The sequence below is a fragment of the Ursus maritimus genome, unplaced genomic scaffold (assembly GCF_017311325.1).
Source record: "Ursus maritimus isolate PB19 unplaced genomic scaffold, ASM1731132v1 scaffold_1, whole genome shotgun sequence".
In the NCBI taxonomy this organism is placed as follows: Eukaryota; Metazoa; Chordata; class Mammalia; order Carnivora; family Ursidae; genus Ursus; species Ursus maritimus.
Genome location: NW_024423343.1, coordinates 30056431 through 30071052, shown reverse-complemented (window position 1 = coordinate 30071052; position 14622 = coordinate 30056431). Strand labels below are relative to the sequence as shown.

Below are 14622 nucleotides of genomic sequence, written 5' to 3'. Positions count from 1 at the left end.
GTTATAAAGAAGGAAACAGAATCTCAGTCTAGAAGCAGCTCTAGGATGGGGGTTGGGAGCATGAAGAAAATAGACATGTCCTACTTCAGAGGGTTGCTGAGGAAGTCCCTTCATTGGGGAAAATCAGTTTTCATTTAAATCTAGATGGTAGAGAGGATAATTGAAGTTCTTGAGCTTGTGAAAGAGTTTCGGGGCATTCTTAAAAATAATGGAGGAGGAGGAGGGTTTGGAGGTATTTAAGAAGTGATGTACTGTTGATGGATAAGGAGGCGCCCAAGGAGGGAAGAACAATGAAAAAAGACAATTGAACCAAGAGGTTTTTTTCATCTTGACCTGTATTTGGATCTAAAGAAGTGAGACAGCTGCAAGAAGAGGGGAATATTGACCAAAAGTTCCAGAGAGCTTTGCTGTAGTCGTGGGGCCTCGCTCACTGCCCAGCCTCAGGTGGAAGGTCCCCACCTTCCCCATGATCAATACTCTCCAGTCTGGAGGTTCCGGATGTGGAAGTGTCAGCATGGTAGGGTTTCTTTCCCAGCTGGCGAGAGCCTGACAGACTCAAGCTTCCAGTGACCGTAGAACTTAGATAGTTTTAAATATTGGTTTAGAAATATTTTATAAATAGTGGAAGTCACTTTAAATTGCATTATAATAAATAAAATATACAAGCATATATAAAGAAACGTAACCAGCCAGGTACAAGTCGGTGCATTCTTTTTCTTCAATTATTTCAATCCATAAATAAAGATTAGCTTTCAATTCTGCTCTAAATTCTCTTGCCAGAGCTGCCTCTGGCAACAGTTCCAGCTAGTTTGCAGCTTTGAATGTAAAGACAGTGTCGTGTTCATCTCTGAATCTCCCCATAGAGTCTCACGTAATCCTCTGCATGTCGTAGAGGGTTCACCAGTGTTGAGATACATACTTTTTTTTTTTAATCGAATGTTACCTAAGAGGCTATAAAGGAAAGGATTTCTAGGGAAAGGATTTCTCTATCCAGTAAACACCTCTAAAGGGAAATATTTATCATATTTCAGGCCTGTGCTAGGTATACAAAAATGGAAAAGACACATTCCCCACCCCCAGGATGTCAGAACCAAGCGAGGGAGCCGGACCTGTAAAGGAATCCTTGCCTACCCTGAAACGCATATGGAACTTCTGTGTGGCACTGACGTGGCCTGAGGAGCCAGACCGAATCTGTGCGGAGTGCTCAAGGAGGAAGTGCCCATTCTGTTAAAGGGTGTTGAAGGAGGGATGGATGTTTGCCAGACAAGCAGTGGTGGTCTACACCGCTGGTGTGTCTAAACATCCGTTGAGCTTCTACTCTATGCCAAGCATTGTTCTAGGCTTTGGGGATATATGAGTGAAGAAAACCACTGCCCTCACAGGCTTACCTTTTAGCTACTGCCGTCTAGACCAATGAGATCTTCTTAATAGGGCGGAGCTTCCCCCCACACCGCAAGCACTGGACAATTTTAAGTAGAGAACATTTGTGTCTGAGCAGAAATGCGTGGTGGCTTCCTTATATGATCTGGTCTAGTTCTAGCCACTTCTGAGTGCTGAGTCTCCCCAACTCTCTATTGTATCTCTGTATCTAAAAACAAAACAAAACAAAACAAAACAAAAGCATACTTTTGCTGACTGCGACTCTTGACTACAGCTGTTCTCTGTGGTTCAGACCTCTGCACTTTCCTTAAAGCTGTTTCCACATGCTGTTAACACCCGAGACAGCACAGCTGGCTCAGCCTTGCCCTGCTTCTTTTCTCCGTGCTGTGCTTTTGCTTCTCCTGCTGTTCTTCAGTCTTCACATATGTCATGGCAAAGATTGCTTCAAGTGCACCTTACGTTGTCAGAGAAGATCCTTCCCCAATGATTATTTTCAGTTGGTCTTATAAGCTAGCGAGATCGCTTTTTTGAAGCCAGAGGCTTCCAATAAAGGTGTCATGAAGTGAAAGGCAAGAATGACAAAGTGAATGGCAAAACGATTGTGTGGAAAGACAGATGGAGGTCATGGGAGAGATACAAGTGCACATGGCAGGGTGAGGGCAGTTGGGGGCTGGATGAGAAGAGAGTAAAATGCCTACAGGATGAGGGCAATGAGAAAGGCGTTTTTTAAAGTCCTTGAATGTGCCTTATTCATGAATGAAGATGGGTTATAAACTTGGTGCTCCCATCTGACCATTATAAAGGATTTTTCAACATAGATTTTTGACTTCCTTTATTTTGAAAATATTTTTGAAAGGTTCTGCTAAACAGAGCATACACATAATTCCCTGTGCTTTTTTTTTTCCCCCCTTCCTAAAACAAGTCTTTATGGACTTGGTCCATGGACTCAAAATTTTCTGCATCCCATTTTCATAGGTGAAGATTTTCATAGTGAAGCCCAGCAGGGGAGCGTGCCTGTGCCAGCCAGAGCGAAATGCTCGGGCAAATGCAAAGTATTCCTTTAATAACGTGTCCTTTTATCTTTATACTCTCTCCCAGCCAAACCTGAAAGTTGTATAACTTTGCTTAAATGCCCGTGGTACATTTACCTGAGTCAAACTTGATTGAAATATATTTCAGCCAGCAAAATGAAAACGATTAAGCTAGAAAATTTTTGTAATTGCTGAATCATCCCAACTTCCTCAAGTCTTTTTATATTTACGAGCTTTGGGCGATGGTTTGTAGACACACGTGAGGCCCCAGTGCCAACAAACTGTCCAATTTGGCAGTCCTGTATCCTAAATATTTGAGAAGATGGTACAGTTTGAATAGATTAAATGGAAGAGCAGCAGATGTTTACAGTACCTTTGAGCGTATGTTTTATGATGGGGGCATGTGCCGTATTGTTCAATATCGTCACCCTTCAGGAATACACGGTGTGGTCTTGTGCCGCAGCATTAGGCTCCAGCGGTTTTGAAATGGTTAATAATACAGAAAACTAGGGAAAATCAGCTGTAACTGGGTGGGGGCAAGAATCTAATTATAAATCCAAGCGGTCATTATAAATAGGTCTGTGTCAGTGTTGTACTGGAAAAAAAAATACATGTGTTTTCCCCTTTCCATTTCAGCACTTTTTGAAATGTGTTGAGTGTAAGAAACAGTGGACATTAAAGTAAGGGTTGCAGGATCGCCTTGTTGAACTTCTGAACTTCCACATTTCTAAGGATTTTAAAGCAGCCTTTCACTGAAGGTGTTTGCTTGGGAAGCAGCGACCCATTGGTGTTGGTCTTCTGCGGAAAGATCGAAGCTTGTGACACTCTGACCCTCACATCAGTGGTGGTTTTCCTTTGATACCCCGATGAGATTGGCCAACGTGTCTATTCCACTCAGACCTCACAGACAAAACAGAATTCGTCCCCTCCCCCCTTTAAATTCATCCTGGGTTTTAACTCCCTGGTATCAGGTTTAGTCGGGGCCACTTTATAAATTCCTACCAGAAACACATAAGCAAAAAACAAACAAAAAACCCCAGCGGGTAGAATGTGTAAAGGGTCTACGTTAAAGAAAAAAAAAATCACTAAAAAAAAATTTCATTTGTCTTCTCAAACCTAACTCAGAATACTGGGAAATCATAACAATGAATTCTAACTGTGCTAATTAACAATAAGAAGGGAAGGAAATATCCAAGAAAAGAGCATAGAAAATAACAAGATAATGAGGTAGAGACGGGAGGGTTTTATTTTAAGTATGCTTTCCCTCCTGCCATAGATTTGTTCCTCGAGAGTTGTTTAGAATCTGTATGTGAAGAAAGTATAAAATTATATATTTCAGTAAGAATTTGCTTCTCAGGAGAAGCTTTCCAAAAAAGCATTTGTTCAAATGAATAATCACCTCTTAATTGATCTCTTGGAGAATTTTTATAAGTATGTTTCTTCAGCGGGGGCGAGCCTGCCTTACTATGTAGTGTACCTTCGCCAAGTACTGGGACATTTTAGATCTGGAATGGAAATAGAAATCTTGTCTCCATGTTACAGATAATGAAAGTGAGAGCCAGGAGATGAGGCGTCCGGTCACTAGGCAAAGCAACAAGAGAACTTCTTTTGCACCTTTTTCCTTTGTCTTAGACCAGAGCTTAATTTTACTACAATACCTTGGTTTTCCCCCTTTAAAATTTATTTTTATTGAACCTATTAAAACCCTGCAATACCTGTTGGACACAGACCAGATAAAGAGAAGGTGTAGCCGGCTCTGTGGTGTTGGTGGGGTTTAACCTGGGCAGCACGTCACGCGTAACTGTATAATCTCTGGGAGACAGTCCACTGGGAGATTGCTGACTTGTGGCGTATTTAACAAAGTTCAGAATTATTTAAATCCAGCCCAGTCTTATCCCATGTCTATTCCGGTAACTTACTCGTGGCTTTGCAGCGTGTGTGCACAAACACCTCATAGCCAAGGTTTGGGGACTCATTATTTATGATCTAATTCATTGTATTCTGCCAAAATAAATTTTTATTTTTAAAATGGAATTATTAGACCTCAATCTTCAGAATAATGAAACACTTGATAGTTTTTCATGTAAATCATTTTTTAATGTTTCATGATAGGATGTTGTTTCTTTATTCTATTTGCATAAAATCTGTAACTGAGAGACATTACAATGTAAATATATTTAACGTGCTTGCGTGCAGACCTAAATCTCAGGAGACGTAGGCCCTAAGTTTGGTTCGTTCTTTGACCCTCAGTTTCACCTTGAACAAGACATTAATCCTTTTGGTTTTGGATATGTCCATGCCTAAAATTAAGATAGGAATGCCAAGAAATCATTTAGGATTGTCATGAATATGCATCTAGTTATATATGAAATGTTTTGAGATCTTTGAAAGAAAGAAAATATACTCAAGACATTATTAGACTGTTAATGTCATTGAAAGAAAACAAGATCGATAAAATGAATGACAAGGTCAGCATTCATTAAGTCCGTAGCTATTACCTTGATACTCAGAGCGCTGAACCGAAAATCAGGAATCCTGGATTCTGGCTTCGTTGCTTTCGCAATCAGTAAAAATGGGTAGTCACCTCACCGTTCTGGGTCTCAGTTTTCTTAGCTATAAAATGAGCGGGCTGGCTCGTCAGCACCATTCTTTCCAGCGCTTAATTAACATTGCTAAGGATTTCTGAAGATCTGCGCTAGTTGCTACAGGGCGGTGTTTCTCAGAGTGTGGTTCCTTGACTGGAAGCAGCAGGAGCTTATTAGAAGTGCAAATTCACAGGGCTTACCCTAGATCTAGTGGGTCAGAACCTCAGATGGGCCGCAATAATCTGTTTTCACAAGGCTCCAGGTGATTCTGATATATGCTAAAATTTGAGGATCTCTGTTAAAATTGTCCTTATTCTTAAGAAACTTGAAATTTAGCGCTTTTCAAGTCTCCAATTTTCTTGCCAATTTCTAGACCTGTGGACACACAATCTAATATATATATTTATAAATAAAAATATGAAAAAATACATGAAATGAATTATGGGCATGTTAAATTGCTAGAACTGAAACCTTTTGAGGTGGTGTCTATGCAGCCGTGATTTCCCACGGTAAGGTGTTGCCCAAGGCACAAAGAGTATATATTAGGTCAAGCTTGAATAACAGTGCTTGACTACCAAAATGCATGATCATTTCATATGTGTGCTTATCAAATACAACTTGTTTTTACTTAGCACAGATATTCTTGTTCTAAAATGTAAAAACAAAGATTCTGAAATTATGCCCAGAATTTTAATTTTACAATTTACATTATGTTTATGTATGAGCATCGGGCACGTAACCTGACGTTCAAATCTTCTCTGTATAATTTTTCTATTACTCCCATTCTAAAACCTCATGTGCATTTCAAAAGAAACTTGCAGTTGGCTTTTTAGAATGCAAATATTGTTATAATATGCACCTGAGCTTTGAAACATCACTCAATTGCCGTTAAAATTTCGTGGCCAAGTGGTTTCAAATGTGGCTAAAGAGCACTGAGGGGGAAAACATCAAAGCCATATATTTTCACCTATGCGGCAGAGACATCTGTTGATAACGGGACATCTATTTTAGTTCTCATCTGAGAGATGAGAAACGGAGCTGTAAGCCTGCTTTTAGTATTGTTTTAGCGCTGTGGTAGGCTCGGGAAAAGCAATGAGAATTTGGGTAGCATTTTCTTCCAAAAAAGTTTTATCAAGAGCGTTAAGTTTATTTGGAGACGTGTAACTTAGTGAGGCTACGTGACGTGTAGGCTCTCCTGTGTGAAATCAGTGACTTATACCAACTGGAATATGAGATGATAGCCTGGTGCCAACACCATGCTCCCCCCGGGGAGGAGTGCCCTGCCTGGTGCTGCGCCCCTTTCCTGCAGCCTTTGAGCCCTTGAAGTTGTTAGCGCTGGTGCTAACTAAATGTAAACACCTTTACTTTCCAGCTGCTGCTAATTGGTTTGGGAATATTTATGTAAGTGTTGATTTTAAGGCTAAAAATAGTGCAGTGATGTTTAAATCCAACTCATTCTGGCTGTCAGAAATGCTCCCATGATCCTGAAAAGTGTTGCTAAAAATGTTCACTTTTGAAAAATTGTAGTAATTAAACTTGTCTGTTGTGAGAGCCACATATGATATGTTCCCTGCTCTGATAAAAGAGAGAAAGGACAAGCTTCTTCAAGGCCTCTGCCGGGTTGGCCAGATACCACCTCCTGCTGAACTTTATCAGAGAGCAAACAATTGTAATGTGGGTAAAAGGAGACAAAAGAAAGTTTGAAGTTGCTCGAGATCCTCATATTCTATGCAGTGGATCGCATCTATTTTAAGCGAACATTAAAAATAGAAATTATAATGGTTTTATTAATACAATTAAGTGCGGAGCTTTCCAAACCATCGACTTTTTTAGAGGCAAGTTTGGGGACTTGAAATCACATAATTACTATTTCTGAAGTCTAAGGTTGAAGAAGAGCGTGTCTGTTCCACACCATTTGTTTATACCTCTAGCTCTTCATTGTCAGATTATTCTTGCCCCTTTACCTCCCAACTAAAAAGTCAGATTTCACAGATTGTTCTCAAAGTTATTTAAATAAACTATGAGGGAGGGAAAAAATTCATTTTTAGGTACGTGTGATTTTGTGACTCTTCACCATGTAATTTAGTGAGGGAAGAGCCTAAGTGCCCCTAAATTATTGCTTGTCAGGTATCTTGTAATTTTTGGAAAAAGTGATTTTTATGGACCCTGTCCAGAATGAAGTTGCTGTTGTCTCTAAGTCTGAAAGCACTACACTGTTCCCGTGTTGTTGGAGTCAATTTAGAACTGGCTTTGTGTCCTTGCAGGATGCCTTGGGCATCTGTCTGCGTGCCCCGTCTCTAGAGAATAGCAAAGAATTCTGTTATTGCAATATGTAGGAATGATTTTGGCAAGTGACACACACTGCCCATTAGTTGAGATGATAAACTCTAGTCCCTGCCCTTTTCGATAGCTGTGGCAAGGCAAAGACTTTTCATTGCTCCTTTTAAAATACTGGAACTCTTGTCTTAGACGTAGAAGTCTGTGAACGTGTGTGTGTTCTTTTTTAAGTCTGTAGTTATTGACATGATTGCTATAAAACCATAGTCAGTTCAGAATTACCCTTGAGCACTGTATCACATTGCAATTGGCCCAATATTGCTTTCAAATTCTAATTGACATTTCCATATACTTAGAGCATTAAGTATGTTGTTGACATAAATAGAACCTTTACTTAGCAGTCTAACTGGAACTAGAAAAAAAGTTATTTTAACCTTGTAGAATGTTGATTTGAACCAGAAAGTGTGCTATTTTCTTATCTTAGCAAGGGATCAACAAGAAAATTCCACTTGGAGGAGGAAGCAAAGAGGCAAAAAATAGTTAACATTTTATAACATATATCCCAGTTTTTTCTTTGACACTCTGAGGATATATATCCATGAAGAATTACAGAACCAAAAAGAATATTTATTTCAATTAATAGCCACTCTTAACTGTTCACGATGCAAAGCCTTTATATTGTTAGGATGCTAATACTCTCTAAATTGATGTCCGATTCGATGTGATTCTTACCAAAATCCAGCTGGCTTTTTTTTTTTTTCCTTGCAGAACTTGATGTTCTGATTCTAAAATTTGTATGAAAATGCAAGGGACTCAGAAGAGCCAAAACAAACTTGGAAAAGAACAAATGTGGAGAATTCTCATTTCCTGATTTCAAAACTTCATACAAAACTAAATAATCAAGACCGTGTAGTACTAGCATGAGGGTACCTATGTCGATCAATGGAATACAGTTGAGAGTCCAGAAATGAACCCTTATATTTCTGGTCAATGGAGTTTTGATAAGGGTGTTAAGACAACTCATTGGGCAAAGATAGTCTTGATGACAAATGGTGCAGTCATACTATGTACAAACACTAACTCAAAATAGTTCTATGCCTAAATATAATGGCTAACATTATAAAACATTTAGAAGAATATAGAGTAAATCTTCGTGACCTTGTATTAGGCAATGTTTTTTTCATACAACACAGAAAGCACTAACACAAAAGAAAAAAAATAAATTGAACTTCATTAAAATTAAGAATTTTTGTGCTTCAAAGGGCACATGGAGAAATTTCAAGAAGTGTCTCCCACAGAAAGGGAGGAAATACTTGCAAATCGTGTGTCTAAGGAATCTGTATACAGAATATTTAAGGGACTCTTACAATTCAACAATAAAAAAAACCAAATAATTAGATATTTCTTCAAAGAAGATCTACGAATGTCCAGTAATCACATGAGAAGATCCTCAGCATCGTTAGTCATTCTAGAAACGCAAATCCTTAGTCACTGGGGACATGCAAATTAAAATCTCTTCACACACACCATGATGGCTAAAATTTAAAAAAAGGAAAATTAAGAATGCAATAAAGCGAGGATTCAGAGAAATTGGTACCTTCATATATTGCTGATGGGAATGTAAAATCGTGCAACACTTTGGAAATATTATAGCAGTTCCTCAAAATGTTATACAGAGTTCCCATATGGCCCACCAATTCCACCCCTAGGTAGATATCAGAGAGAAATGAAAACATATGCCCACAAGACCTTGTCCTTCTTAGCAGCATTTATCTCACAATTGAACATTAATTCAAATGTTCGTAGCAACATTATTTATAATTAGAAAAAGTGGAAAAAACCTAAATGCCCATCAAGTGATGAATAAGTAAACAAAATGTGGTCTACCCACGTGAGGGAATATTATTTAGCCATAAAATTCAATGAACTACTGATACATACTACAACATGAATGAGCCTTGAGAACCTCGTGCTCGGTGGTAACAGCCACTATCTTATGATTCCATTTGTATAAAATGTCCACAAAACGTAAATTCTTAGATACAAAAAGTAAATCAATGATTGCCGGCAGTGGTGGGGGAATGGGGAGGGTGGGCAGACAGAATGGGAACGATGGCTAATGGGTGTGGGGGTCTCTTTTTGGGATTTTGAAATTGTTCTAAAATTAGTGGTGATTCCAAAATTCTGTGGATAAATTAAAATTGAATTGTACTTTTTAAAAGGGTAAATGTAATGTTATGTGAATTATATCATAATACAATTTTTTAAGAAAAAAAAATAGTGGGTCTTAAAACCCCAGTCCTGCCTGTCGATGACTGAAGCTGCTGCCTTGTTGACATCTTGAGATGTTACCACCTCGTGAGAGATTCTACCCCAGATCTCGCCCGTCTAAGCCACTTCTAAATATTTGACTCACAAAAACTCTGAGAGACAATAGGCTTTTTTAATCCATTTAATTTGGGGGTAATTTATTACACAGCATTAGGAAACTAATACAGTGCCGTTCTGCTCACGCATTCATTAACATTCACTAAATGAGCTGTGTGTTGGGTATTAAGAGAGGACCAGACATGCCCTTACCCTTCCTAGAACTCTCGCTTGTGTAAGACAGGGAAGAAAGTGCAAATGTTCTGACATGTGCGGTAGTCACGAGTTGAAGTATTTTGTTAAATTATCTACCTAAGTATTTTTGTAAGCTGCCCAGCCCTGTCTCTTTTCTCTGGAAGCCTAGATCAAGCCCTTCATAATAGTAGGAATGTTTGAAAGCTTTCAAAGACATTCATCTTTTAAGATTTGGTGCCTTAAACTTAAACGTGTTCTTTGACCTTTTAGATTTTCTTCCCTTTCTTTATCCCCCTGAAAGGGCACAAACAAATTTTTTAAAAAAGAAATCTAGTGTAGACCAAGTCCTTCACAAAACCCAGAACCGCTATGTGAAATGTTGCTACTCTGTCTAAAAGTGAAGCACATTATTGTAATCATTTCACACTGACAGACTCCACACCTTGTTTTCTCCAAGATTTTAGCCTAGTTCCTTTATGCCCAAACTCTTAACTGATATACTGTCTTTTTTGGTTGTTGCGATCATGCTTTCAGATCCATGAATGCTCTGTTTACAGGTGTGGTGGTTGACAATGGGTGTTTCTCCATGTGGTTTGTTGACTCCGTGAAACCTGAGTCCACAAGTAACATGGTTTATGACTTTGCTTCTGAAGAGTGGTGTATATCTGCAGAATCCCTCTGTTCAAGTGCAGTTCCAAAGCCTAACAGAAATGCCTTACAAATGAGATTCTAAACCAAGCTTGCTTTTAGAATCCATTCTCTCTATGTAACACCCAGCTCAACGCGGCCACTGCGTTGGAGTGCTTGCCTCCTTTGGCCCTCTTACCTCTCTGCAGTGGAAGAGTGTTTACCATTTTAGAAATTAAATGGTTAATTTTAGTTTCCCTCTGCTGAAGATCATTCTCAGAATGAAAGTCTTATGACAGAGTAAGAACTCCAGAGTTCTTTTCCTGCCGTAGTCCTGTTACACTTTTGACAGAAGTGACCTTGCCAGGCAACTTTTTTTCATGGATTTTGCTTTCTTTATGTTTTTAGTGTCACCAGGGGGTGCAAGCAAGTACAGTACATTAAAGCTAATGCATCACCACCTGTCAGTGGCACCTTCCCTTTGGTCCCCCCTTTCCTTGCTGATTTAAAACACTCAGTCCCAAAAGCTTATGGTTGAGTAGCAGGAAGCTAAATGATGTATTCCAAAGCTCTTAACATATTGCCTTGTGTAAATGGCCCATTTGAGTATTTCGGAAACCAAACAGGAGAGAAGAGAACATTGAAAGCACTGAAAAGATTAACACCTGTTTCCAGGCTTCAAAGAAATTGGAGCATACTATAAATATCGAGAGTAAAACCACTTGCTGTCTCACGTTGAGACATCTTATTCAAATTTTCCGTTCTATATGCATAGCATCCAACATGCTTATGGGTTTGTTTGACTACAGGATTCCACACAGAACTTAGAAGATGGAGAAGTTATGAATGGTGTACAGACAGAACCACTGACATCGCCGAAAACCAAGGATGCATTGAGGTATTCTCTTTCTGTGAATAAGACTATTTTAGTTATTACAGGATAGTGTTTCTATAATAGTTTGTAGTTGTTTTTATTTTATAGGGAAGGTCAGGGTAGGTAGAAGAGTAGAGTGAAACCTGTCCCAGCTGTAAAATTAATTAGTCACTCTTTTATTTTCTTTTATGATAGAAGAACTTCCTGACAAACATATATAAATGAGCCTCCAAGTCTTTCAGCTCTTCTGCAACCTGGATTTCTTAATTGCCTTTTTCTCTTTGAACAACAGTTTAAAGTGACTTTTCCGAGTTCATTGTGGTTGAGTGCTGTACTTTGACATTAGCGCTTTGAATATCGCTCTGCATTCTGTTTTAACTATCTTGCAGTATTTTTTACTCAATATATATAAAATGAATCCAGTCTATTACCTAGGATATTTCATGGTTTTAATGTAAGTCACTCATTATATGAAGTCATTTGCTCTCCTTTTCCCCAATTCTTACTCCGTTCTGTACTCATTTCCAGTTCTGCCTTAGCTACCACAGGTTCAGTTCCTAGTTTTGCTGCTTGCTGGTTCAATGAGCTTAGGCAAGTTATTCGTCTTTCTTTGCCTTAGTTTCTGGTCTGTAAAGCAGAAATAATAGTAAACCCTTCTTCAGAGGATTGGTGTGAAGATTAAATGAATTCATGTATGTAAAGCACTTCGAACAGTGCCTGGGCCAGAGTAAGCCATGGGGAGAGTTGCCGCTGTTGGCCACCACCACGATGGTGATGATGGTGATGATACTACCACCACCACCACCACCACTCTTACCATCATTTTTTCGAAGTTGCTTCAAATTTTGCACTAGAAAAGTAATTCTATGTTTCGTAGATTTCTGGCTTCAGCACTCAGAGGTGAGGTTGCTAAGGTTGATGGTCCATTCATTCATTCACTCAACATTTCTTTTCACTCGGTGCAATTGCTAGTCATTGCCGAGCATTTTGCATGGAATTAGCTTTTTAAAAAAAATGTGGTCATCCTTTATCACATTGATTTACTGTGTGGACTTCCCTCACACGCTTTATAGCCACATGACACGGGTGTTCTTTTTAGATTCTATTGCTTTGATGAATGAGATGCACAATATTAAAAATTTGGTAGAGAATATCTCCTGGGCACTATCTTTTTAGAAGCTTGATAAGATCGTTTTTGGAGGTAGGCATAATGAATATAATACCCTTCTTCTGTTTGCCTTTAATTTCATTTTTTTCAGTGTTAGCTTTTTGAAAAGTTTGCTAGCATCTTGGCTAAATGTTATGTGGAGAGATGTCACAGAGTGAACCATCGTTTGATTTATGGCTACATGAACGAATTAACTATACTTTCTCCAGGTACAAAGAATTGAAAGGAATGGAGTATAGGAGTTAAAAAAAATCCTTTAATTAAAATATATGTGTATACATGTATAATTTTTGCAAGAGTTTTATCATCACATTTAATGGGCTAACGAATTGCAATTCAGAGCAATTAAGTAACTTGTAGAAAACCAGTCTGCATCCACTACTCTTGTCTCCAAATCCTTCGACTCCCATGTTTCCTGTTGTGTACACCTTCCCTTAGTCCTTGGTGTTTGATTTCATGCTAAGGAACTTCACGTGGTGAGCACCAGTTTGGAAAAATTAGCTGAAATCAGGTTGGGGCCAAGTTCAGAAAGTAGAGTAAGTGCGGACTCCCAGCACTTGCAAGCTCTCAGGTACGGGGAGGATGAGAAGGGTCTTCACAGTATGGCGTGCACAGCTAGCAGCAGGAAGCTTGGTGATCACAATTCCAGGAAAACACTTGGGTTCTAGCTGTCACGGGGTGATGAAGAAACAAAGGAAGAGGAATTAGGAAGCCACTTAGAGCTGAGTTACGTGGCCATCATTCTCCTGGGGCAAGGAGGGCGTGCTATCCCACAGAGGTTGGCCCAAGAATAGCACTTAGGACTCACTTCAATGTAGGTGGCATAGAAGCTCAGCAGATTATTTCCAGGGTCCATCTCAAAATGTTTTGAACCTATTCCTATATTTAAATCCCCATAGTCATTGCTCAAGCCTTCATTACCACTCAGACTATTGTAGTAACCTACTGTCTCTTCTCTTAAATACCGATCTCATTATCCTAATTGATCTCATGTATCACTCACTGCTAGATAAAAATTTCTTAAACCACAGCATTCAACAAACCATTCCTTCATTCCAATTGAATTTTGTTAAATCCTGGGTTTGAACACTACCTATGTAACCTTAGACTAATTATTTAACCTCTTTAATTTTTTTAGTATGGAAAATGGGTATCATGATCACACAGATTATTGTGAAGATTAAATGAGATTTATCACAGGCAGATGTGCTTAGCACAATACTAAATGAACGGTTGGATAAGTATTAGTTGCTACTGCAGTTGTGATTAGCACACACACCACAGCTTATTCTGTCGTTCTGCCATATAAGACTATGAATCCTCTGAAGGATTCCCGACATGTCATATGGGTCTTGGAACATACTAGCAGCATATTTGATCAGGGAATGGTTAACACGCATTGCTCCATAAATCATAAGCATACCTATTAGCTGCTTACCCAGTATTAACACTTTTTTATTTAAAGAAAAATAACCATAAGAGGGGGTTCTCCAAATATTCTTACAATATGCATCTCTTATGAAGCGCTTATGAAGCACTACTCAATTTACCTTGATCTTAAAATGATGAAGCAAGAGGTTTCTATTGGGTGTTTTTTTATTTTTATTTTTTAACTACACTTTAAGCTTTTCTTTCTTTCTTTCTTTCTTTCTTTCTTTCTTTCTTTCTTTCTTTCTTTCTTTCTCTTTCTTCCTTCCTTCCTTCCTTCCTTCCTTCCTTCCTTCCTTCCTTCCTTCCTTCCTTTTTTCCTTTCCTTTCCTTTCTTTCTTGAAAGGGAGTAGGGCAACAGGAGGGGTAGAGGGAGAAAGATAATCTTAAGGAGGCTCTACTCCCAGCATGGAGCCCCATGAGGGGCTTGATCTCACAACTCTGAGATCATCATGACTTAAGCTGGAATCAAGATTAGATGCTTAAGTGACTGAGTCACCTAGTCACTCTAAAGCTTCTATTTCAACAGCAAGCAATACATGCAAAAGACCTTCACCTCACCCCCAAGTTCAACTTCATTCCTGACCTCAGCCTATTCCTTGACACATCTCCAAATTAGCCTTCTCCGGACTTACCTCTTCTCCCACGCTTAAAACGGCCATGAAGTTTTATCCTTTTTTGCCTTTGATA

The 14622-nt window shown here is 38.9% G+C and overlaps 1 protein-coding gene across 6 annotated transcripts in view; it reads left to right on the top strand.

The window, feature by feature from the left end:
* PARD3B (par-3 family cell polarity regulator beta) overlaps positions 1 to 14622 on the top strand; it is a 978033-nt gene that overhangs the window by 506284 nt on the left and 457127 nt on the right. For all 6 annotated transcript variants that reach the window (XM_040641719.1, XM_008687551.2, XM_040641729.1 and 3 more), the window contains exon 5: positions 11272 to 11360. In XM_040641719.1, the coding sequence (XP_040497653.1) occupies positions 11272 to 11360 (89 nt within the window). The remainder of the gene's footprint in view (positions 1 to 11271; positions 11361 to 14622) is intronic.